At 40.8% G+C, this 27,500-nt stretch overlaps 1 protein-coding gene across 1 annotated transcript in view; it reads left to right on the top strand.

The window, feature by feature from the left end:
* The window catches only part of LOC137996834 (kinesin-like protein KIF20B), a 34,257-nt gene that overhangs the window by 6,293 nt on the left and 464 nt on the right, over nt 1-27,500 (top strand). Inside the window, exons 7-24 of the mRNA XM_068842432.1 lie at nt 438-509; nt 3,579-3,725; nt 4,132-4,297; nt 7,640-7,885; nt 8,235-8,374; nt 9,281-9,455; nt 13,670-13,936; nt 14,272-15,993; nt 17,453-17,605; nt 20,039-20,258; nt 20,677-20,954; nt 21,628-21,954; nt 22,925-23,029; nt 23,758-23,831; nt 24,232-24,325; nt 25,031-25,106; nt 25,430-25,569; nt 26,526-27,500. The exon at nt 26,526-27,500 is cut by the window's right edge and continues 464 nt beyond it. Coding sequence (XP_068698533.1) covers nt 438-509; nt 3,579-3,725; nt 4,132-4,297; nt 7,640-7,885; nt 8,235-8,374; nt 9,281-9,455; nt 13,670-13,936; nt 14,272-15,993; nt 17,453-17,605; nt 20,039-20,258; nt 20,677-20,954; nt 21,628-21,954; nt 22,925-23,029; nt 23,758-23,831; nt 24,232-24,325; nt 25,031-25,106; nt 25,430-25,569; nt 26,526-26,609 — 4,486 coding nt within the window. The 3' untranslated portion in view covers nt 26,610-27,500. The remainder of the gene's footprint in view (nt 1-437; nt 510-3,578; nt 3,726-4,131; nt 4,298-7,639; nt 7,886-8,234; nt 8,375-9,280; nt 9,456-13,669; nt 13,937-14,271; nt 15,994-17,452; nt 17,606-20,038; nt 20,259-20,676; nt 20,955-21,627; nt 21,955-22,924; nt 23,030-23,757; nt 23,832-24,231; nt 24,326-25,030; nt 25,107-25,429; nt 25,570-26,525) is intronic.

Here is a 27,500-nt window from a genome sequence, read left to right as displayed (position 1 = left end):
ATGTGTTTTTAATCACAAAAACGTGACGAAAGAACCATTTTTGAGCTTGACAGCCTTCCTCTGTAGTTACTAAAAACGCCCTTTATGGACACCAGTGAAATACCAAGTGAGTTTTCGCGCGAAAACATGTTACCTTCACATGTAATATCTTCTATTTCTGTGTTTGACTTCCCCACTGACGCAACACTGACCACAATTTCTTTGGAAACTACAGTAAACCCCTCTATTCACTTTGGAAATTAGCTTTAAATATTCCTTAAGTTTTTAAACTGTCATTGGATTTATCTCTCTGAGATGAGATGAGTTTTTTCACAAAATGTGCACTTAAAAGTGCACACACTTATTTTACACACATTTTCACATGCAGAACATGTATTTTTCACCAGCCACCTGAGATTTACCCACTGAACTAAAATAAGTGCCCCCTTTTTCCACAGTCACTGCATCTTCAGCATAAAAGTTTTGCGTGTAGTAGATGTGGATGATCCTCATGTTGCTCGTGTCAGCAGGTATGAAAGTGTACTGCAGTTCATTAAATGAAGAGCACTGAACCTCAAATACTTTTTTTTTTCTAAGATTAGAGGGCTCGATATCGAATTTAGCAATCTTATTAGTTAATCGCGCGGTCCGTAATTTCCTAACACTAGGGAGCTTAAGCATGTGCGTTTGTTAGACGCGGACGGCAACCGGAAAAGAACATTTCGTGAGCGAGGTCAGTGGAGAAAAGATACTTAGTAATGTAAATGTGGTTGTGTGAAGACGAGTTAGAAGGGAAAACAGCTCGCTTCCGGTTGCCGCCCGGGTCTCAAAAACGCGCTTGCTTAAGCTCCCTACTAGTAATGCTCTGAGACAGCGACAGAGCATCCATTTCAGGAATGTCTGCACTCAAGGCATGAACCGAACCTTGTGTTGTTCGTGGTCTTTGAAAAGTCCTTTACCTCTCTTTAACCTCAGCCATTCGACAAAAATGTTCACAGCACAATTATTTTTATATTACTTATCACTTGTCTGTTAAAAAAAAAGATCGTGGCATAACACTCATACTAGGTAAAAAAAAGTTTAGAAGTCATGCCAAAAACTTGATGATCCAACAACTGCTTCAAAGTGTCGTTGACCTTCCGTTGTCAGCAAGATCTTATGACTTAGCTATCAGCCAACTTTTGGAGCCATTGACCAGGTAACCAAATTTCTTCCCTTCTTGACTTAACAGCTTGTACCAGTTGTTTAACAGTTCATTAGGCCAGGTTCGTATTCTAACGATTGCATTGTATCAAGCATGAAATGGAGGCTAATGTGGGGAAATCTTTTCTCGTGCAAATTATTCCCCGCAGTAGCCTCCATTTCATGCTAGATCCAGTCTAACCGTGAGAATACGAAACTGGCTTATTGGGCCGCCTCCCGCCAAGTCACCGGCCAGCCATACTTGCTTAACTTCAGGTATGCGCGCTCTTAGGCTCTAAATCATGATGGATGTGTTGATCGCGTACCGTGGCATGGCCTTTGGGTTACCTTGTGCTATCCCTTCCTGGGATAAGATCTCTTCTGCTCCATGAAGATGAACAGTCTAGAGGGACTTCTGTACGTGTTGATGTTATGCATTGCGACAGCTCTGTTCATTTGGTTGAACGCACTGCTGGCGTTAACCAATAGGATTCCGTCTGTACCATCATCATAAAAAATCTGGGCCATGGCGTGTACAGTGTATGGTGGCTTCTGCACCAGTACTATGACCTGCGCAAACCTGCAGGAGTCCGGCTGCCCACTTGATCTACTCCTTCAAGAACGCAGATATGGTTCTTGCCAATTATTCGTCTCAATACCTCTCCGACACCTATTGCTCGAACTCCTGGGTTCTTATCCAGTGGAATGAGCCTGCAGGAAGTGTAGCTTTCCAACAGAGAAGGGTGGTAACTTAATGTCAGCCGGTTTCTGGTTATTGCGGCTATCTCCTCTCTCAGAAGCTTTCCCTCATTGCTGACGTTTTTGGAGCTCAAAATTTTCTCTATTTCCGCATCAATTCCGGACAGACCAGCAGAACCTATGGTTTTCATTGCTGCGTTGTATATCGTTTGCTCAATTTGTAGGTTTATCAAAAACCGTTGAATTCGAGCCATTCAAAATGGGTACGTCGTTCAGCTCATTACACCCATGCTCTAGCAAGAGGTCGACTTCCACTCGTTGTTTGCCGCCAGCGTTACTCGGCTTCTTTTTCAATGGGCCATTTCCGAGTTTCTGTTCGTCTCGGTCTGGAGGCGAGTCTTGGTGCTCAACTATTAAAAGAGAAATGAGTTTGATTTGCATAGGAATGAGCAACCATTTGCATCTGAATGGTTGTACACAAGGACTCGCTTTGAAACTGAGGCATGCAGCAACTCGGAAATGGGCTATTAAATACAGTTCCGGAGCTTGCATTTTTGATGACCAGTCTTTCTATTCTTACATTGGCTGCATTCTCCACAGTTGTCCTTCCTCAAACACTGCTCACAACTGCCAGAACTCTTACGTTTCTTTGTTAGTGCCCCACCTTTCAGATCCATGTAGTTGTAGACTCCTAGTTATGGGCTCTGTGTTTGGAACCCCTGATGACACACTCGCACTCGTTTTTGACATTTCCTTTTTGACCCATTTCAGTAATTCCCAATCTGGAGGACAAAACAATGGTTGTTCTCTCCCCTGAGAGAAACAAACCTTTCAAATGCAAAGCAATCTTATTGTTTTGTGCTCCAGATTGGGAAGTAACTGAAAGGGGTCTAAAAATATAAACTTTCATATTTGCACTTTGTATTGATTTGATTTTAGATGATATTTACTTATTTTAGTTTACTGTACACTTTGTACACTATGTGTACACCTGTTCGTTCTACAATGTATTGTTTGTAAAACACAACAAAATACCGTAGCTTTCTCTACGTGCTCTCTCTTTTATACAAGTGTAACCGCTGCTCGCATCGACTAGCTTTTGCTAACTGCGGGCAGTGCAGATTGAACATGTATCATATGATGAAATTCTACAATAAACGCTCAGTTTGTAAGTCGCTTACTGCATTCGCTATCAAGCGTGATGCGAGTCAGCAATTACAAAGGTGATTTCAGAGAGTAAGAGAGAGAGAGAGTGAAAAAATGTAAATAAGTTCTTTACCAGCTCAGGGTCGGTCCGTGTAGCGAAAAGCTGTGACCTCGGTCTTGAAAATGCTGCTTGTGTCATGTCCTAGTAATTGCATTACATGTATATATAGAATGTCGCCATTGCAAAGGCAGTATGGTGGGCCAAATCATGAATGATAACCTTTAGGACATATGACAATTAACCAACTCTCAGCACTCAACCCCTTCCAAATGAATGGGTTTTAACCTTTCTTTGAAAAACTAGCGAAACTGGGTCAAGGAAAACTGGGAAATGGCAAAAGTTAACCCATTCTTCGTAACTGCAAAAGTTAACCCATTCTTCGTAACTGATGACTGTTAAAGCGTCTGGCGTTAAACAGAGTACAATCTATGGGTCACAAGGTCACAGAGTGAAAAATCCCACAGAGTACATGAACAGAGATGAAGGACGTCTTTGAATTCCTTCTTTGCAGATTGTCTTTCGTAGATCTTGCCGGTTCCGAGCGCTATTCCAAAACACAGAGCAAAGGAGATCGGTTGAAAGAGGCTGGAAACATCAACACCTCACTTATGACTTTGGGAAAATGTCTAGACTATCTCCGTTATAACCAAAGAAATCCGTAAGTTTTAATAACTTTTGTTGGTAGCACCTGTTGAGTAGTTTGGGCAATCGCAGTAGACGCACGCATTCACATGTGCCATTCAGAACGCAAAGAAAATACCCCTGGGTCGGCGAAAAGCGCGTAAAAACATGTGCGAATCTCTCTGATTCCGTTCGAAGTTAGCACTAAGATTTAAGGCAAAACGTACATGTAAACTATTTTTTTTTCTGGCTACTCTAGAGAATTCGCCTCACATGTTATGGTAAAAAATGGGAAATAATCTTGTCTTTTAGGGCTTCTTGAGCGTTACATGTAACTGGGATACCTGTGGAAAGAAAGAACCAAGAACGGTTTTCTCTCAATCATTAATCCCAATTCAACACGACCTAGTCATTATTATTGAACTACGTCTCTTTTGTTGCAGAAGTCAGCCGTTAATCATCCCATTCCGTGAAAGCAAGCTAACGCGTTTATTTCAAGGATTCTTTTGCGGTAAAGGGCGCGCTTCAATGATCGTCAATGTTAACATGTGTGCGTCCATGTTCGACGAAACATTTCATGTCATGAAGTTTTCAGCCATTGCCAAAAAGGTAACTGAATTTAATAATATAAAGATTTAGCCAAGCCTAAAAGCGGAGCTCCCATTTCTAACCCCAGAAAGCGATATAGTGTACATAGAGGATATTACATGGCCGCGCGGGGATACGAATTTTATCTTCGAGTGCTGCAAGTATCTCTCACGAGTGAGCGAAGCGAACGAGTGAGAGATACTTTCAGCACGAGAAGATAAAATTCGTATCCCTAAGCGGCCATGTAATGTTCTGTTTATTATATATATATTGATGAAATGTCTAGATTTAAAACAACTTGTTTTATTCATTTTCGAAATGATGAAAAATTGTTCACCAACCACTAAAACACGCATCTTGTGTAAGATGAAACAAGATATGAAAGTTATGAAAAACAAATCATGATAATGTAAAATTTGCAATAAAAATGTTAATGTAGTAGAGAAGAATTATATTTAAGCACAAAAGTATCGTACAATGAAGAGGAAGCTCGCCTTTTATTGGCTAATCGTGTTCGTTACCATGACGACAGCGATATCCTCACATGTGAAAGATAAAAATGATACGTTCACTGCGCGCGGTGAAGATATGATTTTTTAGTAAAAGGAGAAATCCTGGTATTTCATCAATATCTATATAATAAATGGAAATAATTATATGCTTCTGCATAAAGTACAAAATTCATCGGCATTTCTGCCTACAGTTTGCAGTGATCAAACACCTCTGAACTGACAGCAGTAAACAAACAAGCCTTGCAAACGATAACCAACAATTTTAGTCAACAACTAAAACTGAAATTGCATGCACTTAATCTCTTTCACAACATTTTCCGTTTGACTGATAATCTTTACACCCTCTCTCTTCAGTTTAGAACAACAGCAAAAATTACTAATTAAAGCGTAGTAATTCTCTTACTCAACTACAATTTCACAGTCAAACAAAGCAGCTCACGACTGGACATCCATTTCACACAAAAAGCCTTTAAATCGGGAGGTATTAATTTAGTGTGGATAGTCGGCACAGTAATGTGAATTCAGTTCCAAAATAAGCAACCGTAGCCGGCCACAAAACCGCTTGACAAAAGATTCTTATAACTCAATCGCTGTTGGAGATTTTGGCGAAAATCGCAGGCTCGAGCTTATCAAACCGGTTTTCTAAGTATTATCTGGCTGTCCTAAACATGCTTGCATTATGCAAGTGCATTTGTTTCAGATAATGGTACTGCAATCCAATATAAGTTTATGCGGCGTCGAGAGTTCGGTTATGATATGTCTGACAAAATAGACAGTGATGACCAGAAAACTCACCGATGATATCTGCTGTAAGTTTGAATGGCGACGTGGTGTGTAATTGTTGAAATGTGCCAGAATCTCTCTCTTAACACGGAGATGCAAACGTTTTCAGGCCTTCTCCGTTTTTTAGCGAGGTTTACAAAATATGTGAGACAGCGAGGCATGCATTAATTAAGAAGGAAAACATTAAGCTTACCTGAAAGCAAACCGTTGTAAATAATGTTTTGTCTCGCTCTGTTTTTCTCAACTTAACGGTGTTCTTCATTGAAATTTTTTCTTCTTCTCCTGCCTCGGCTTCTCTCGAGGCTATCTTCGCTTAAATTTTCTCAAATGTCACAAGTTCCTAAACTAAACAAGTTTTTGAACGCGATGACAATGCCCACACCATTTCTTGCGTGATTTCCCGCCAAGAAAATACAACATAGTCATACCCCTTCCCCCGACAGGCTGACGCCCAAATCCCTTCCCTGCCCCGCAAAAGTGTACGGTGGGCGTTCGCAGACGTCACCACCCGCAATTTCTCGGATGAATAGTTTACCAAATTTTCTTAGCTATGGAGCTACGCTAATAATGATGACCAATGATGATGATGATGGTGATAAGTCTATTCTAGTCTCAAGCTTACATGTATCAAGTTTAGCACACAATTGCTCTACTAATAGCCCTTTTCATGGTTAGTTTTTCTCATTTGCATAACAATATAATGTAGCATGAATGTGAGGCAATTTCGGGCTATTTTGTAGTTTTAACCCGAAATTGCCTCGCATCCACGTTAGATTACATTGTAACGCAAATGAGAAAAACTAACCGTGTAAAGGGCTTTTGGGGAGACTGACTTACTGTAAATAAAATCGCAAATTAAGGCAGAATAGACCAATTCGGCTAACTCAATGTTGTACCCAATTCAAATCTTTTGGGAATAAAACATTTTGTTCCAAGTATTTCCATCTCATTTAAATGTGAATGCTTCATTGTCATGCAAATTCAACACACAAAGAATCTTAACTCCGAGAGATTTGAATTGGGTACAACATTGAGTTAGCCGAATTGGTCTATCCCGTGTGTGTATTTTTTCTAACCCTGGAAACTTTTCAGGAATTTTTCATCCGGGTGCTTTGACTCCTTACGTTTCTCAAATAAGCGTGTCTTGCCTACGTCATGAACCACTTCCTTGATGCAGTTTGGTCGTCCGGATGAACAAGTTGGTTCTCTGCTTAGCTCCGAGAGTTTTTCTGCTGGATACTCCGGGTTCCCCCTCTCATCAAAAAACAACAATAATTTTGCTTTACATTGATAATGATTACATTCGATTTACAGTCTACCTGATTTGTAGAGCACTTGCATGTGCACGGACGAAAATTTGGTTTTAGCAAACGAATCGACGGATAAAAGTAAATTAATCAATGTAAAGAAGATTAGTCATTATTCTGAAATGTCATCCGTCTTCTCGCCCAAACCCGCCGGGAAGGGGCGTCCGTCTCGGTCCATAACTCTCAAAAAAAGTACTTGGCCAATATCCGGCCTTCTTGACCTAACAACCTTAGTTAGTAACTCATACATATTAGACGGCGAGCTCTGTCTTTCCTTTCTTGTTGTACGCGAGCGCGTGGACCTAATTTGTGCGATCGGCGCACGTTCAAAGCCTGGACACACGCCAAGCGAACCCTTGTCGGTTTTAGCGAATAATTTGCATATACATCTTCCCTCAGGTGTAGGATTTGAGGATGACAACGCTGCCTGCAGTCTAGGGTGATAGCGGACTTTCGCAAATTGCAATTTTTTTCGGAAAATGATTAAAATAGCTAGGAGACAAGTTTCAATTTCTTGTTCTATCTTTGTGATGCGGAAAAGGGAAGGTTGCTGCTTGTGACAAAAGCATGATAATGCTCTTATTCTATCTTGTTTCTTTCTTTTACAAAGTCACTCGTTATTTAAAGCTTATATCCAAGTAATTAGCTAAAATTAACGGAAATTTTTTCACTTTGCAAAACACATAGTTCAGCCTGAAGTTTACCTTCTGCTTTAATTAATTTAAGCAAAGTGCAAAGTGGTTTTTCACGGTCTATTGCAGGTCACAACTAAAGTCACCAAGCCAGTGGACATTCCTCCCCCACCGGCTAAGAAGACCCGTCCCTTGGTGCCTACACCTCGCTCCAAGGCAGTTAGGCTGTCTGTTCCCTGGGCTAACGGTGCAATCTGCACCCCTGCCCCTGAAGGCGATGTTACAGGCCTGGAGGAAGAGGAAGTGAATGAAGATGAAGATGTTGGAGTTGAAGTATTTGAGAATGGAAGCGATAAAGAGAGCGTCTATCAGCAGGTACGTGCTGTAAATTTGATTGAAATTGTTCTGTGCAACCTCTCCTTATAAGGCTCGTTTTCAAACAACGCACAATTTCAGAAAACAACTTGCATCTCATTTGAATCGGAAGAATACATTGTATAACACCTCGTTCCTTTAAAATCTGAATTATCTGCACATTCTGCTCCTACAATTTATTCTTGTTTTAACAGCACTGCCCACGTCAGTGATAAACGGTAACGCGTTTGCCTCTGACGGAAATGCGCATGCTCTGGGGACACGACTCGGCAGTCAGGGTTTGTGTGTAACGTGCGGCACTCGTGTACATGTATGTATCCAGCGCTGATTTTGTTATTCACTTTCTTAGCAACTTGTCAGTGTGGTGAAAATGCTGCAAGAAAAGTTGATCGAAGAAAAGCGGAAGATGCAGACTTTAGAAGTCAGGATAAGAGAAGAAGTATGCAAAGAGATGGCAGAGCAATTAGTGTCCATCGAAAACGCGTACAGGTAGGCAAAAACAGTGGGAGGTTTATCCGAGAATTGACTGAATGCGCCGACGTAAAACAAAGGAAAAGTAGCAATCGTTGAACGGAAGCAAGCCAGTGACGTGGCGTCGGTTATATCTGAGATTACGTCACAAAATGCGTTGTAGAGCATTAAAAAGAAGTAGCACAACACATACTTAATTGACCATTCCCCAGAGGGGCTTTTTAGGGCCAATGAAAAGTTGGGGTGCAGGGATGGCGCAGTGGTCAGAGCACTCGCCTCCCACCAATGTGGCCCGGGTTTGATTCCCAGACTCGGCGTCATATGTGGGTTGAGTTTGTTGGTTCTTTACTCTGCGCCGAGAGGTTTTTCTCCAGGTAATCCGGTTTCCCCTCTCCTCAAAAACCAAAATTTGATTTGATTTGCGTTAACTTGTTAATTTCAATTTACAGTGTCCCCGATTAGTGTTCTATGGCGCTAAAAGATCAGACACTTAAATAAAGTTCCTTTCCTTTCCTTTTTTGTGTGAAACACAATCAAGGAAACGACAGATCTGAACAACAACAACAACTGGCCGAAGGCAAACCAGTTGGCCATTTACAGTGTACAAGCGTGGCCGAGATGAACCAGGGACTACCAGGAACAAATTCATCGAGTAGCCAGAACGAGGTTTGCACCCGGGAACTCCGGATTTCAAGGCAAGCGTCCCTAACCACAGGGCCACACTGCCTTCCGGAAGGTGACCCCTAAATTCGCGGTGTTAGGCTCAATGCCTGCCAGTTGTGGTTAATAGGAAACTTTCGAAACCATCAAAAATAATAACATGCCTAGGAGAGAAGACAATAATGTCTTTGTTATGGGCTGAGGGCCTTTTTCTTAATAATGCGCATGCAAATGAGACGTTGACAAATGCGCATCCGGTTGCAGCGAACGTGTCAAGATGGAGGTGAACGCTGTCGAAGAAAAGTGTGATCGCAGAATAGAACTGTTAACGCAATCAATAAAAAAGAACAGGAAAAGAACCCGGGTCGAGCGGGCAGAGGAAGACGACGAGGAATGGATTCCAAATGTGTTCTTAGATGCGGAGCAGAAGAAAGTTGAGGTGGGTGGACATCCTAGTGCAATAATAATAATAATAATAATAATAAGAAGAAGAAGAAGAAAGAAGAAGAAGAAGAATAGTGATAACTATAGTTCAGTCGTGAAATGACTCTTTTAATGTTCTATGAAAGAGAGAATTGAACTATAACAAGTGTCAGGAAGCCAACTCTGTAGTCAACAATGACATGGATCGTATCATTGATGTCGTCGAAATGGTAGAGACAGCTATTTCTTTTGACGTTTTTTATGAGCTCATGTGATAGATACATATGTAACTTACATATGTATCTATAAGAATATTTTCACTTAATTTGTGAGCCTATGTTAGTACATCGTATGACCCTCGCTTCTTTTCGACTGTTTCGTAAAAATTTGGGCCACTTGCGAGAATTTTTTGGCAAATGGTTCACCGCACAACCTGGAAAAAAAATTCCTATACGCTTATGGAATCGGCGGTTTCTTTTTCACGCCGCATGCATGGTAATTTTGCATATATTATCTTTCTTCTTAGGTGACAAAGAAAAGATAACTGTTTAACAAAATTTGCCCTTGAAAGAATAGTGATTTGTAAAGAGCATAAAATTTGTTTCTTTTATGTTTTATTATGATGTTCTTTGTTATCTCAAGTTCCCGCGGGAAGGGACATTGGACCAAAAATATTTCCCCGGAAGGTGGGGGGGGGGGGGGGGGGCTATTTACTCTGTTCACAGGCAGCAAATTCCAATTCCCCGCTACGGACCGGGTTGAGGGGGGCGGGCATTTACATTTATGTTACTCGAGAAACGTACGCTAATTTTTTACAAAACTATACCCTCCGTGAGGGTACACTGGGTTGCCTGTGGTACGTGCACCGTTCCAGAAAATTTTTTTTCAAGTTGGGGCGTCATTAAGACCATTTAAGGGGTCACCCAGAAGTCATACCAGCAGAGGCCCTTTGGCTTACAGGTCCTCACACGTTCGTACGACGAAACAGATCCTTTTCTGAGGTTAAAAACCTGGCTACCGGCCTATTCATTAATCATTTGTGAGAAAGAAGAAATTCCTGTCCTCTTTAGAAAAAATAGACACGCAGTGCTTATGTGTGGTAGTGAAGTAACACAGCGATTTATTCCATATAAAATGTCAACTGAGCTGTGTGTTGTCTTCCAGGGGATTCAAGTTGTCCTTGCGTAGTATGTAGCTCTAACAGTGCACGATATTGTTTTGGTATTGTCTATCATTGAAGTGCCATGGTAGAAGTCTTGGGTAAATAGCCTGAGAAGGCATGTGGTTACTAGCAAAGTACTGAACCCAGAATCGAAAGATTGAAGAAAATGCATGGGAAGTGAGAAACATTGGCTTCTGGGCTGATATGTTGATAATTTTCAAGCTCTCTCACAACTTCTTTCACCACAAGTTTAAGCGTGCCCTCTGAGCATCTGACAGCTTTGTAATACTAAAGTCTACTAAAGTTAAGCCCTATTTAGTATCTGGATGGGTGACCTCAAACATACACCCCTTCGTAAAACAGAAGCATTGGACCGAAAATACTATTAACGCCAACAAATGCGAACTCAGCAAGGTACAGATTTTGTTAGCTTGCTTTATGCAAAAACAAATATTGATGCAATAGTAAATTGATACACAGTTTTCAGAAAGAGCAGAAGGAAGTCTTTTTTTGTTTTTGTTTTTTTTAATTAATTAATTTATTTATTTATTCCACACACACACAAAACAAACAACTTACTTACAGGATAAACATATTTACATATTTACAGTAAAACAGTATACATTGCTTCCCATACTGAAAAGGAAATCAAAGCATTAAAGTTTACAGGCTGTCGGTTGCAAGGCTGTTGTGAAAAGGCGATGAAGGATTTGTTGGTTTAGGGACTTATCAAAGTAAAAGAAGCAAGAAAAAAGAACGGTTTTCTAAATTAAAGTTTTCAGTAGTTCCCACTTCGTTTGTAAGGTGCCCGCACCCTTTTGTTCAAATAGATAGGTCGACTTAAGACATCTGAAAAGGCCTTCTACCTTTGGTAGCGTTTTACTGTTTTTACAAATCCAGATATAAGGTCTTGCTAACAGGAGGCGAAAATTCATTTGACAATGATTTTTGGGGGAGTCTGGCATCAAACCTAATGCTATAAGAAGATTGAATTGGTAGTTTTCTGGAATAATCTGAGACGAAATAAGGCGTTGTATTAAGAAGGTCCAAAAAGCGGTCACTCTGGGACAGGACCAAAAGAGGTGACTAAGTTTTTCTGGTTCATCTTTGCAAAAGGAGAAGTTTGGGTAGTCTTGTAGGCCGATTTTTACTAAGAATTCGTTAGTAAGTAGAAGGAAGTTTCCAGGACGGTCGCTCGAGAATAACATATTTACGACATCAAAACAACATTAACTTTGAACCGTGAATATAGAATATAAAAAGTTACGATCAGCGACAAACATTTTGGGAGATTTTTGCTACGTTCAATTGTGTCATTGTACTTTTGGTTGCACAAATAAATCGCAAAATCGAAAGTAACATCGCCGGACTTCAGCGGGCGCCGTGATTAAGTTACCGCGGCATGTTTACTCGCCAAACAGTGAAGCATCTGTGTCAAATGATGGCAAGATACCGGGTTTTCGTAAGTTTCTTTTTCTGTCAAGTGTTATACTTATAAAGTTTGACAGTAAATGAGCGAAGTCAAAACAAAGATCACAATCGCCCAAACACTTGAGGGTCGACCATTGTTTCTCCTAAGTCAAAAATTTACTCTCCAAGACAAGGTTATTTATCACCAGGTAATTCCGACTTTTTGGAAATAGCAGCTACTTTATTATTCATCGGCGTCACATTTTTTTGCTGATTTTGGGGCTCATTTTGTTGAAACTCAAGCACGCTTCCAACAGACCTGTTTATTTTCGTGAGCAATACTAAAGATATCCTCCCGTATCACATTTCAACCTTAAGCTCGAACATTCAATACACAACATGATATGATAATTCACAAAGGCAGAAAATATCACGGAATCCTTTTCCAGCGAAACATTTTATTGAAACAAACAACATAAGATGCACTACAACGCTATCCGCGTTGCAATGACTTTCGACGCCATTGCTGGTTAACGAGATTAACAAACTCACGATGCAAAATGTATATTTATATTTAATTAAGTTAGCACAACAGAAAGATGCTAACCTCATTTTGACACAAAAATGCTTTACTATTGCCATAAAAACTATCCAGTTAAGCTCGCATATTATAAAACATGATGAATTCATAAAGGCCACCTTTTCCAGCGAACAATTTTTTGAAACAAACAACATATTTGCTATTAGACGCAAAAACCCCTTCGTATTTCATTACGTGCGTGAAGAGAAAATACTCAATCGTGTCAAATATGCGCAATATTACAACAAACTAAACTTCCAGGATCAAACCGTTTTCATGAAGTACCTTTTCCTTGAATAATGAAGCACAAAATAGACGACAAGCTTTCTTTCTAATAATTCTTAGCTATCACATTTCCAATTATTTTTTTTACCTGTAGACTGTGCAGAGTTGATCACAGATCCACTTAAGGTGTTCGATTTGTTCTCTGTCTTTGTTGAACCCATAAGTTACCAGAGAATTTTCCATTTGGTTTCAGTGTTCTACGTAACAGCACACTTGGTAAAATATTTGAAATGCAGCTCACTTTCATTTCGGCTCGACGGGCGATAGATTGTTGTCGAAGTCCATTACTCGTCGCTTCTAAGATTCCAACGCCTCTCTTGTTCAATATCCAATTGACTTGCCATTATTGACCTTCATAAGGGTATATTTTGTTCAAAGATCCACTAAAACGCCATTCCCGTTACATGACTTTCGACGCCATTGCAGGTTAAGTTTATTCATTCTACTGTGTCCACCAGAGAAATCTACGCATTTCCACTACCCTCTCTATCCTAAGAAAATACGAGCAGAAAGCTCTATGCACAAAGATACCACTTAGCAGGGGAGCGACAGGCAAGACTTTTACCGACACGGGAAAAAAGAAAACGACGAAACGCTACAGAGATTCCGACTGGGTTTGGCAACCCAGTAAAAAGATTGAGAATTGACAATGAAAGAAATGTTTTTTCCACCTCAATTTTTTGGTAAACAAAATTAATGTATCAGTGAAGTTGCAAAGCTTTTTTCATTTATATGACTTCTTCTGTTCAAAAATAAATATCATTCGGGGACTCCTTCTTTTCTTTCTCTGTAGGACAAGCAACACGTAATCAATGACTTGAACGCCAAGATTGCCGAGTTGCGCCAAGAAGTGAAACAGTTGAAAGATAGCAGAAGGGAAGAGGCGGCAGATTCCGAGGTGGTGCTAGAGCTTCAATCACATTTAAATGCCGCAAATGAAGAAGCAAATGAGCTGAAAGAGATGTTAGAAGAAGCTGGAGAGGTATTTACGGAGAAGGAGGCAGAAATGAGTAAATTGAGAGCGGCTCTGGATAAACAAGAAGCTTCTTTTAAAAACCAGGTGCGTACAGTTTTGGATCTCCAGAAGCGTCGCCTTAGAAGACAATTTGCTCTTAATTGTGTTCATGTTTACGAGGGTTGTTGAGATAATTACCACAAAGGCAAAATAGCCTGCGAGCAAGCTCTCTCGGGGTAGGGAAGGGGTGAGGGAGGAAAGAGAGAAAAGGGCTAGGGTTAACCCTATTCCCTCTTTCCTCCCCCACCCCAATCCCCTCGAAAGAGCTTGCTCGCAGGCTAAGGGAAAAAGAATAAGTTATGGTACGCGACTTATGCATACACGTGTGGCATAATCACTTTCGTTAAAACTTCAATGCGATCCTTTGTCTTCTAACGTAGGACGAGGCGCTGAAGCATCTAACAAAGGAACTAGAAATCGCTAAATCAACGGCAAAACAGCGTATGGAAAATGCTGAAGAGATTGACAAATTGAAAGCAGCTCTAGAACTTGCCTCATCTAAACTTTCCGATGCAGAGAAGAATTTAGAAAATAAGGAATCGTTGATGAAAGAGCTCGTGAGGTCATTAGAAGAGACAAGAGATGAGTTGGCACGAGAGAGAAGCTATGTCGCCCAGGCCTTTGACAACGACGAAGAACTTATAAGAATAAAAGATGAATTGCAAACTGCCGAGAAGAAGACTGCCGATTTAGAGAAGGATCTAGCATCAAAAGACGAGGCCATAAGGCAGATGGTTGAAGTTGCGAAGGGAGAGGACAAAGAGAACAGTTCTCCGTTTGAAGAGACGAAGAAAGGGGGAGTGGATGAATTACTGAAAGAACTGGAAGAGGTCAAAGAAGAGGTGCGCGAGGCGAAAGAGGAACTGTTGAAGACGAAAAGCGAATGCAAAGAGAAAGATTTGCTTCTACAGGAGGTGAAAAAGGAAAGAGACGAAAAGGCATATGATCTTGAAAACGCTGCGAAGGAAATTTCCAACAAACAAGTTGTCTTGGAAGACAGTAAGAGGCAGATTGTCGAAATGGAGGCCGAATTGCAAACTGTTAAAGACGATAACGTAAAGAAAGATTTCGATCTCGAGAAGGCGCTGGAGGAAAAGCTCGAACTTTTGGCAAGGATGAAGACGGAATTGTTTTCAGGTGGAGACACGTTAGAAAAGAGAAAAGACGAAGAAGGAGCCAGAGAGGAGGGAAGAAGAATCAAAGAATTAGAAGAGCAAATCCTTTTCAAGTCTACTGAATTGGAAAACTCAAAAAGCGAATCCACCAGAAAGATAACTGCTTTGGAAGAAGAATTAGCAGAGTGTAGAGCGGATATTCAGAAGCTGCGGGAGAATCAATATGCGGTCAAGGAATTGGAACAGCAGTTAGAGGAATCTACTAAAGCTCTCGATAAGAAAAACAGTCAAGTCATTGCTAGAAATAACACCATAAAGAAACTCGAGCTGTCGCTGGTCGAAAAGGAGAGGCAGTTAAGTGAAATGGAGAAGTTTCCTAAGGAACCGAATTTGCGCGCAAAGGAGGAGTTAAAAACGCTGAGAAGACGGCTTGTTCAAGCAGATAAAGAAAGAGAGGATAACCTTGAACTTTTAGCGAACAAGGACAGTAAACTTGAGGAAGCAAATGAACAGTTAGAGCAGTTAAGACGGGAAGGCAACGAACGAGTGTCCAAGGCATTGAAAGGGCTTCAAGATGCAAGTACGGAACTTGAGGAAGTTAGAGATGACGCCGCGAAAAAACGAGAAGAAATCCAGATTTTACGAGAGAAGATCAATTCACAGAATTCGAAAATTGTCGACTTCCAAACAAAGTTAGCAAACAACGAAGCGAGACTACTAGAGAAGCAAAGCACAGTTCAAAGTCTTGAGGAGGAATTAAAAAACGCTGTAGCTAAGTCATCTTCTGAGCTTGATGAAGGGAAGAAGAAGCTGTCGTTATCCGAAGAGAAAGTTCAGGAATTAGAAGAGGAGCTGTGGAGTGCTAATCAAGCTAGATCTCGCTTTCAAGCCGACGGAGAAAAATTTAAAAATGAAATAGTGCCAAGCCTTGAAAAGAAAGTCAAAGATCTTGAGGAAGCGAATTCCAGTGCCAGTGAGAAGTTTAAGGTAGGTGTCTTCTCAATTTTTGGCTTTTTTCATAAAACCAAAGGGAGTCAATTACTCTTTGGACTAGATGTCCATTGTTTAAATGCAATAACCTCCCAAAATGAACTGTATTATGGGATTTGTGCGAGTAGAGAATTAATTTGGTGGCAAAATTTTACAATATCGAACTGAGATTTCAACTCACCGTTAGCGTTTCCCTGTCCTTGTTTCTCTTGTGTGCGATTTGTCGACAATAATAAGCGACAATCTTTTGTGGAAGTTATGAGAATGTCCTTTCGGGTACTTGGAGAAATGCCTTGTCCAGCGCATCTTCCACCGATGCGAAAGTTAGGTGGAATTTCCCAATGGATGGTAGCCGATAAAGAGGTTTCCGTGAGCCCTGAATTCTTCAGCTTCTTTAAAGGGGCACTGTCATGCTTCATTTGCTATTTTTAGGTCAAAAATTGGTAAAAATGTAAATTAGTACTTTAGCTCACTCGTACAACATCCCTGACAACCCACTGACAAGACGTCAAATATATTTATGACAAGAGAGCGATTTGTATTTAATTTTTGGTGTCTTTCTGAAGACACTGTCTCCAAACTTAAGTTATTTCCATCCTCTCCATCCTTGGCTACAAACAACAAAGAATAGCTTTAGTGCACCTCAGTGGTCATTGGCAACAAAACTACGGCATTATTTTTTTGGTTTTCATTGATGCAAGGACGTCTTTTAGTGTTTTGAAGCTTGACTAAAATAGCGCGACAGTGCCCCTTTAATCTGGTCATCGATACATCTCAAAGGTGTGATTGCTTCTGCAGAAATTTGAAGCTTTTTCCGAATCCCATGGGATTAAACCTCCAAAATATCACCTCTTAACAACGTCTTTCTGCTCTCACCGCTTTAAGAACACCAGAAAATCCCGGCCTAGCTCCCCCAAGGAAGCTTCCAGATTTTTTGAAAACAGATCGTCGGCTCTGTTTTGTCTTTACACTTTTATGAAAAGGACCTGTAAATGTTGACTGACAGACGGATTTTTTGACAATTTATCAGCCAATCAGGAACAACAATTTCTCCCTTCGCTGGCGAACGGAAGTATCGAAAATCTTGTGGAGTTTCTTGCTCCTTCTCTTCGCCCCCTACCCCTCCACCTTCGCTTTGCTTTTGACACCAGTCCAGGTTTTCGCGAGTCAATAACATTTCAAAGGTCAACTAAAATTCACCAAACCGCCTGCTACGCAAGCTGCGCAAGCCAGCATCGCATAAGTTGCTGAGCACGGAGAACTGGAAAATTTGGGAGAAAGTGTCGGAGATTTGGCAATCGGTCATGTTTTAAACTTTAGCTGCAACAGTCGGAGGCGAGTGCTTACATCAATCAATCCACAGTTTGTACTCTCCATATTCCCGATTGAAAACCTGGATCCAAGTATGTTGCACACCAAATTGAATGTTTTCTTTTTTTTGTTTGTCTCGGCTAAGGAGGCCATCGGAAAGCTGGAACTGGAAGTGAACGAAGCTCGCTCCATGTTGGGCAAGAGAAATGAAGAGTTTGAACTGAAGGTGAAAGAGGTGACAAAACTCAGAGACTTCATAAAAACCGCCGAACAGGAAAAGTCCCAGGAGTTAGACAAGGTACTGTCTTTTACTCGATAAATCCCATCAAGACTCGCGGTTTGTCGCGCAGTCTTCTTTGAGGAATGTTGCGTGACGAGCCAAGAGAAGGTGTTCCTGAAGAGTAAGCATTCTTATTGATTAATTGCTCACTACCCTTTCCTTTTTGTTCGACACTCAAGGGGCAGTTTACTTGAAAGAGAAAAGATCTTAAGAGACATCGATTGAACATTACAAAGATTTCATTATGGTTTAGGTCCTTTTTTTTTCAAGTTTGTTACCTCCATTTTTAAAGGTACTCGCCACCTGACATGATCTTTGAAGAGAAGGTAGTTTTTTATGGTGCTATTAACGTCCTACCCCTCAGCTAGGAAGACTCTATCGCCAGAGAGATCTTAGCGGTAAGAGGCAGGTTCAAACTTACTGGAGACCTCAAGCACATGGCGCTTTGGGAGTTTTTTTGCCTCTCTGATAATGTACTAGTCCTTAAGGCCGATTGAAACGGTTCGATTTTGTCCCATGCGACAAGCTTACGACAGGCCTACGACACGACTCTTCTCGTGTAAATCAAACCTACAACTCAATTACGATTGTCGTGTACGTCAGAAAAAAATGTAGCGTTTTAATAAAACATGGTTTGAAGCGCTGAGACAATCGTAAGTCAAGTCGTACGCTTGTCGCACGCGACAATACTCGTACCGTGTAAATCGGCCCTTACAGGCCTATCCCTCCCTCCGGAAGGGGGCGGAGAGAATCTAATTAGTTTACTGTTACTACCATATACGGACAACGACACGTGAGAGAACCGTGGAGCGATAGTGGAGAGGAGCGTTTGTACTGTGAGAGGGTCGAAAAACTGCGGGTTTACGTGACAGAGTGTACGGGTCAGTTGTGTGGAAGTCGTAGCGGCGACAGTGGCGGTCATTTCAAGATGCGCTTTTTTTTCCTTTCAGCTCATGGCTATTATTCTCACTCGTTCACGTTGTACAATATGGGCGAATGAAGAGGTTTACCCCTTTCACTCCGAAGAGTGATTGATATAAATTTTCTCCTCACAAGCTCAAGACATTGTCAAGTAGAAAGCTGGTGACGAGAACAAAGAAATTAACCACGTGGCACCAGTTGTTCAAACGGTGGATAGCGCTATCCACCTCATATCCAGTGGATAAACACTAACAAAACCAATTGCGCTGTCCAATGGATAGTAATTTATCCGGTGGATAGCGTTATCCAAACAATTGGGTCCTGGGGTACTTTTGTCTAAATATATCATCCAATTCCCGTAACTGACATAAAAGTAATGAATGGCAGTCAGTAAGGAGAATTGACATTGGATGTTGGGATCGAAAGGATACCAGTTGAGTCCTGCTGATTGGCTTGATAGCTCAATTGGTATACCACCGCAATTATTTTGCAAAGGTCTGGGAGTTCAATGCCGTCCAAGCCTGTATTCTTCACGTACAATTTCACGACGACGTTCTCGTTGCCGTTTCCGTCGTCGTTGCTAAAGCTCCCTATTGGGATGAGGGAGCTTAAGAGCGCGCGTTTTTGAGACGCGGAAGGCAGCCGGAAATGAGCTTTTTCCCCTTTTAACTTGTCTTCACACAACCACATTTACATGGCCGAGTATCTTTTCTCCATTAGAGATGATAAGTATAAAAAATCTGTGAGACACCACTGTCCTGGGACGCAAAATGTTCTCTTCCGGTTGCCGTCCGCGTCTCAAAAACGCGCGTGCTTAAAGGGGCTAGGTCACCCAAGTTTAGTCAATTTCAGCACTGATCGAATGGTCATAGAATTAACTAAAATATCAAAATAACTGTTCAAAACTATAGAAGAACTCTAACAAAACACAGGGAGGCCAAGAAGGGACGGCATGGATGGACAAAACTGGAGAGGATTGAAGTGGATTGAATTTGGGTAAATTTGAAAAACGTCGGCCCACCTTTTTTCAAATTTATATCAATCTATATCAAAATGTCATTTACAAAGCTGGAAAATCATTGTCAGTTGTTATGTGGCCGTGATTTTGCAAATGAAAGACTCTTGCTCTGCCAATTTGACGTTTAGAGCTCACAATTAACAAAATGAAACACAATTACCTAAAATAGCGTGACCTAGCCCCTTTAAGCTCCCTGCGACGTCACCTCAAAATATACGTTAAAAACTTTGCACTATCGTAAGTCATCCGCAATTTGCAACCTCGTTTACGTCGTACAATGTGAGCGAATTATCCTAAAAATAAATTGGTACGTGCAGTTAAAAAAAAAATTTAATAGAGAAGAGCAGATTCTCAGTTGCATGCTCACGTTACCGTCAAAATTGTGAGCCGCAAGATTATTTGCTCTTTTTAAACCAATGACGTTATTATTTTGTAGCGTTGTGTCGCCGTCTTCGTTTCTCAAACTCCTTATTAAATAAAAGACGCGTTCTCTAAATATTGCTATTCTACAGTGCTATCAGGACATGATGAACATGCAAAAGACCATCCAAGAAAGAAACAAATCCCTTGATGACCTGGAGCAAAAGCTTCGAGACTCGGAATTAGAAAAGCAGAAATCGGAGAAGCTTGCCCACACGCTGAAAAACGAACTGGAGCCACTCCGCGGACAGAAAGATTCTTTGGAAGAAAAGCTTAAAACCGTGACTAAAGACCTGGAACTCGTTACGTCTGGTGAGTTTGATGCAAACGTTTTCTTTTGCTTCCGCCAAAAAAGCCGCCAACGTCTTGAGTGAAAACCAGCAATTTGATGCATCACTAGTTGCGGTCTACCCTGGGTGCCAGAGGTTTTTTTCTCGTTGGGGGCGACAGACTATTGAGCGGCGAAGCCGCGAAAGCGAGTGACTCGCCGCTGGTGAGCGAGAAGACCTCTGGCAACCAGGGTAGTTGCGGTCACACTTGAGAGAAACAAAGTGTATCACTAGTATTGGCACTACTCAAGCGTCAACTCTCTCGTGTGTTGAATCCCCAGAGGGAAACACTGAAGAATAGCACTTGATTTAGCACAAGTGTTTAACTCCCTCATTCAACCGCAACCACTGTAGTTCGTCTTTAACCACATTCCACTTTTTTAAACCTTTTTGTTTGCCAGATTCTGGAAAGGAAAAGGAAACTTTGTTTAACATGAAACGAGTCTTAGAGGAGCAGGATGACGTAATGGCAAATCAAGCACAAGAAATCGATGATCGCCAAGCCGAGATTAAATCTCTCTCCTCTGAACTGCACACTTGGCGAGAAAAGTGTTCGTTTGCCGAAAAAGAACTTGAAAGAAAGAAAACTGAGATTGCGAATCTCAAAGAGGAGACTTTGACTTTCTGCGAAGAAAACAAGCGCTTAGATAAGTTGTCAGAGGAGATAAAGAAGTTAAAGGTAAATCATCATGATGTATTGATACACGGAAGTCTCGTTTATGTTACTGACGCAAACGCTTCGGTCCTGTTTGACTTTCAGGAAAAACTTTGCTGCAAACGCAGATCTTGCTTCCCAACGCAAAAAATGTCGTTTTAACTAAGGTCTAAAATTAGTGTTTCTTTAATTAAGCCACGGTAGTACTGAGCAGTCAAAGGAAATATTAACCTCTTATTAACCGAGCGCTAGGGCCGTACTGGGGAATAATGACCCGAAGTCGTGGCAGCGACCAAGGGTCAACATTCCTCAGTACGGTCCCGAGCAAGTGAGGTTAATAAGTTGTTTATTTCATGGTGTCTCCCATCAGCCATCTTTGAACGGTAACCTTCTACATGTAAAACTAAATTCCCCCTTGCTATAATTTTACTTTTGTGATGAAAAAATTAAATTCCACTTTTTAAAAAACTTTTTGTGTTTCGTTCAACTTGAATTTCCTGGGAGAGAGAAAAAATATGGAAACGGACCATTTCCATGGTAATGGTCAGTACTGTAAAATCCTGACCGTAAATTAGCCAATAAGAGGGCTCCATTTATCCTGAGAATTGCTTGCCATAGAGTAATGGTTCCTACTAGTTTAGCCAAGCAAATATGTTAATTTTTTGTTAACGCCTTCATTCATTTAATACCATTTAAGGAGGATCGCTCGATTCTGGAGAACCAGCTGCAAAGGAAAGACGAAGAGCTCAGAAAAACCAGTGATTCGCGGGAAAACATAATGAAGACAATGCGTGAAGCCCTGGAAGTTGCTAAAGCGAACAAGGCAGAATACGAAGTCAAACTCTCCACTGTCCGTGAGCAATGTCGCGAAGAGATGCGTCGAGAAATGGAAGAACAAATACGGAGAACGAAGAGGGATTTTCAAAAGCAGCTAGATGACAAGGACCGGAGTTTAAAGGAGATAAAAAGCGAAAACGAAAGCAAGGAAAATACAGAAACTTTGAAAAGTGATTCGTCTAACTCGGTGAGAACTGGCAAAATGGAAACCCATGACGAGACAAGTTGCACCAAATATTGTCTTATGTAATACATCTTACAACGGCCAAAAACGTTGTGTGAAAAGTTGAAGATAACCGTTGCAGAAAGAAGAGTCTCTTCCAGGCTCCAGGCTACTTTGTACATTTCCCAACGGTTTGTGCCATTAGCCACTGCAATGTTCCTTTGGCCACTCTTCATCATTGAAAAGGAGACAAATCGAAAAAAAACGTTGGCCAATGTTACAACACTCATAGAAACGTTGTCGCCATACTAGAGCTTTAGTCGAATCCAAGAAAAAGTTGCCGAGTGTGGCAACGCCTTAAATGAATGAACTAAACGAAGGGCTATCGCGCACTAAAAAGTTGATGACCAAACGTTCACAAAAAGTTCTCTTAAAAGGGCTGTGTCAAGAATATTTTCCAAAGCGGGGACTGGAAACTGGCAACTAAATCAAGCGAAACGTAAAAATAACTACATAACTGCTAAAAACATTGAAGGAAGGTTTGAATAAAACAGCAAACAAAACTGGAAGCAAAAATGAAGAAGATTAAAATAAATTACAATTGGAGTTTTGAAACCTCTTCAGCCTAACATTTTTCAAATTTTATCTCTGTTGTTTAGTACTTGAATTATGTATGTTCGACAGAGATTCAATTGCCACGAAGCCGAGTCATAAAACTATACAAAATCAACTCAATGCCGGTACACATCCCCTTGAATCCAAAACTACATATTTGCAAGACCTCTCTCAAGGGATCAGTACACGCAAGCAGGTGCTATTACAACGGATGAAGGAATTAATTCTGAAAAAATGTAAACAATTGAATTTAAGGGCTGCGTTGTTTGAAGTTCTTGCAAGCGCGATATCTTTCTTGAGAAAACTAGTTTATATTCACGTGATGATCAAAACCACTTGCCAACACCAATGAATTTGATCTTATTTTTCTTTTTGCCAGGATCCAGACATTGAGCAGACGTCGCAAAATTCGCCAACATCTGCGGTGAGATCCAGTCAGAAAAAGTCATTGAAAAGGAACAGCAGCGATTTGACCTTAGCTGAGGTAGTTTTTTTTATTCCAGCAAACTCCTCTTCATTCCGATGTCTGGGGTGGGATAACAGTTTCAACACGACTTCGACATTTGATTCAACAAAGCTCATGAGAGGCCTTGTATTCAGTCCCAGGCTTCCGCCGCGGTTGCTAAGGGGGCAAATAGATATTAATAGGCCACTTCGGAAAATACATAACATTTTTTCCAGTTTCTCTTGGGACTTACAATGGTTACAGTGGTTGCTGACCAGCGGTTTTCGTTAAAACAATGGTTTGCTGGGGGTGCTTAGTCTCGCGGGCTCAGATAGCCTAGTTGTGGTCATTGTTATTTCAGGTTTTTCCGAACCGAAATGAGTTAATGTTTGTTTTCGTCCACCAACATGGCGGCCTTGGCGTAATAATGAACCGCCTATACACCCTTTTAATAAGTCTAATATATGCCGTTTTCCGCTAATGACGTCAAACTCATGCTTTTAAATTTTATTCAGAAATGTACAAAGGCTTCAAACAAGAAAAGAAATCGGAAAAGTTTTAGACCTTTGTACATTTCTAAATAAAATTTCAAAGGAAGAGTTCGACGTCATTAGCGGAAAACGGCATATATTAGACTTATTAAAAGGGTGTATACTCCTCGAAATCAGGTTGAGGCGCAGGGGAATTTCACGACCATTAGGAGGCCTAGTTCAATGTACACCCACTGATAAACAATTCTTACTTCTCATGGCCTTCAATTGTTTCAGGTCAAGAAGAACTTATTGTCCTCAAAAAAAGGAAAACTGGAACAGAGTGATGATGATTTTACACCTGGAAAACTGTGAGTTTAACTTACCAAAGCAATAACTGATTAGAGTATAATGTGAAGTGCTAAGCTTCTACCCCATATGAACGACGTGAGTGTTAGTCCTACTAATGGAATGGGCCCACACAAGGACAGAGAAAAACCGACCAAGATCACCGCTGCTCTACCGACTGAGCTACAAGGTGGGCCCATTTCCATTAGTAGGCCTAACGCTCGCATGGTTTACATGGGGTGGATACTTAGCCCTTCACATTACACTCTAATCAGTTAAGTCTGTTCAAATATAAGTGCTACACGGCCAACGTTTGCAAAAACGTAATCCTTCCTTGTTACCAGAGCAATAGTCTTGAGCCAATTAGTTCAACAAGTTCCGCGGTAATTTCATTCCAGAATATGGGTCTTTGTTTTTTTCCAGGCTTACTCGAACTTCTGCTAGGAAAACGGGGAGATCGAGCTCAAGTCGTTCTAAACGAACAGCTCCAGCAACTGTCAAAATTTTACCAAATATGGTAAGCGAATAAAGAGCAATCATTCTTAGTACTGTATTGAGAATTAGTCTTTTGTACATTATAGCACCATTTTTCGAACACTTAAGTATTTAAGCGGATCACTATCCAGGAACTTTCAAGGGATAGTCAACTACTTAGCCTCTTCACTTATCAAAAGACGAAAAGAGCAAGAGGATATACAAAATGTTAACCTATTTAATTTACTTCGTTAACATGTTGTTATACCAGTTGTGCGCTTATTCCTCCCAAAAAGGTTTTTGGCGTTTTAACACACGGTAAAATTACAGATAGGATTAATAATTGAAAAATAAGCCTCTGTATAATGAGCATTGTCTGAGCATCTTAATTAATGACTTTTTAGTGGGAGACCGAGCGTTCAAGAGGGAAAAATGGAGCATGTTAGTGATGACACAAAAGCCTTTTGAGCACTCAATGTTGGACAGTAAAAAGGGAAAATTATTCTCTCTCTTAAAACATGAAGGATGAATCCGCTAGTAAACTAATGAGCTCCAAATCTTCATCAGTAAGATTGGTGGGGAACGGATCTTTCTCTTCTCACTTTTTTGGGGGAAAAAAGTGAAATGATCTCGTCTCGCACTAATTCAAGCTTTTTAAAGATGAATTCGTGCTGAAGGAGAAACAGAGGGAATGTTAGTGTTAACGTACGTTCTGAAATGTCCATGATTGTTTCTTGTATTTGTACAGGATGAACCGGAAACTGAAAACGTGGCGGAAAACAGAAGGTCTCTTAAGGACTTTGAAGAAAATACAACTGCTGCAGGTGCTGTTTTCTTTTTCTTCGTCACAAGCTTGTTGGAATCGAATTCCCTTAAACGATCGCCAAGTCTTGCATTTTCAAAAGTGGCTGACGAAAAATGCAAGTGTCACTAAGTAACACTTATCATTTTCCCGTAATTTGAGATTTATATTTTCACAACTGCCGCAACTTTCTCCGGCAGTTACATGGAGTTGCATCACGCGTACCACTGTGTCACGCTTTTGCACAAATGGTCACGTGGTATTTCTTCCCATTTCACAGGATATTGCATTGGCATGACTGGCTTGAGATGTTAGGTCATGTTTTTTTGGACGTTTTTCTTACAGATATAACAACAAAGTCAGCGAGATGTTGTGAAGAATCGGAAAACGTTCCGCCGAAGACCAGCCAGTCGACGACAAAAAAGCGTGGCAGACTTTTCCGGAAACCTTCAGATTTGACGGCAGTCCTTTCTCCAGCCAAACCAGTGAGTTTCTTGTTTCTTAGATTGCTCCTAATCCCCATTTTTTTTTTTTTGTTTGCAGTCAAAAAAAAATTTTTCCTGACCACGTTGGTGAAAAATTATAGTTACATTTATTTCCTCGATTTTCTGCTGAAAATACGCGCCACTTTAGTTCACCGGCGAGTTTGCAGGAGATCGTGGATCCGAGTCTGGTCTGTGACGTCAGCTGGGAAGCGATTCGCTGAGAGAGCCTCGGACTCGATGGAATCTGTACTGTTTGATGATATTTTTTGGTGGTTTTAAATTATTTCTTTTCCTGAAGGACAAATTAAAGAGATTTTAAGGCCAGAAACTTCAGATGAAGTCCAGCTGTTCCTACGAGCGTTTCAAAAGAAAAGCAATTCGCTTACCCTGCGACGTCACAAATACATTAGGTTTCAGACCTCCTTTCACGCGGCTGTGAATCAGAACATATCACAACATATTCGCGACGATTCGATGGATTTACTTAATTCTTTATTTAATCTTCACCAGATTATGCATCCCTTTTTGAAAATAAATAGAAGGGGCACTTTAAAGGACGGTCTGAAAGCTGTCAAAGGTCACCCAAATTCCACGTTTTTTCACGTATCTTGTTCAGTGAGGTACTGCTATTAGACTAGGATCCCATCCAGGGTACTCTCAGTCTCTTCATGCTACATGAAACCGGGATGAGCTCCACCCCTGTGTGACTTTACTTTTTTTTTGCCTTATTCAGTGACCTCCCCCTATTCAAAGTCTATAATTTCCATGATTCGTAATGCTGGTAAACAACCTAAATTAGATATTATTAGCCTCAATTTTTAAAATCGATTGAAACTGAATAAAACTGGTTCCTTCTGTTCAGGGATCCGATTGAGCCCGCAGAGTTCTAGACTACTGTAGATATCAGCAGTTTGTCTGTGATTTTTTGATCATTTTCATTGGTTGATTGATTCCAGGGAAAACGTGAAGACAACGAACAGGACAAAGCGAGAAATCTCATCTCAAGACAACTTCGTCCACGAAGCATTAAATACAACTAATTAGACAAATTTGTCCACGCTGAAACGAACGCAAATTCTCACGTACAATTACGTATGTACAAGCTTGTAAATAGATGGTTTATAATTGACTTCCATAATCAAACCCACATCTCGAATTTAAACGCTTCTTTTCGAACTATTTGTCCCTTCTTTTTTAAGTCAATACGAAATTCAGAGAAAGTGTGCAAGGTCTTTAAAGTGATGATAAAATGTAAGCCAAAAAGTACTTACTTTTTGTACGACTGGACCTGCAAGCTTCATTGTTTATCTCGTGTTTGGTGTTGCGTTCGTATTTTCAATTTTTACCTTCAGCATGCTGCAACACTAGGCAAAGTCCCCTTTGACTTATGACTGTTTTTGCTTAGGTGACCTCGTACAACTTAGGCCTTTTTGAGGCATCACTGCCAAGCCAGCAGTGCCCTTTCTGGTGCCCTGCTATCGTCGAAAGTTATCCTGGTTTTTCTTGAGCCGCGAGATAGCCGGGAACCGGCGAGAAAGAGAACCTCTGGGGCCAGGGGTAGTCGAAAGTGTAGATCTTTTAACTTTTCACAGAGTTTATGGATGAGGGTTGTGAAACGGGGCCTACTGTTTATAATCCTTATCCGAAAAGAATTTAAAGTCTTGTGTAAACCGTTATTTTTTAAATAAACCCCTGGGATGTCGGCTGATGATGTCCGCGGTTGAGAAAGGCAAATGTGAAATTTTGAGATCAATCTCTCAGCCAAGGACATTATCAGCTGACATACCAGCAAGCCAGGAGTGGTTTTATTTATTTTTCAGCATAATATCGTAGGTGATTCTTGGAAATTTAATTGTTTTAAAGAAAATGCATATCTTTCAATTCAATTATCATCTACGCAATTATACTAAAGTAAAGCAATTATTCACCTT

The sequence above is a fragment of the Montipora foliosa genome, chromosome 3, assembly GCF_036669935.1.
Source record: "Montipora foliosa isolate CH-2021 chromosome 3, ASM3666993v2, whole genome shotgun sequence".
In the NCBI taxonomy this organism is placed as follows: domain Eukaryota; kingdom Metazoa; phylum Cnidaria; class Anthozoa; order Scleractinia; family Acroporidae; genus Montipora; species Montipora foliosa.
The sequence above is the reverse complement of the archived record's forward strand: the minus strand, read 5'-3'. Positions and strand labels throughout refer to the sequence as shown.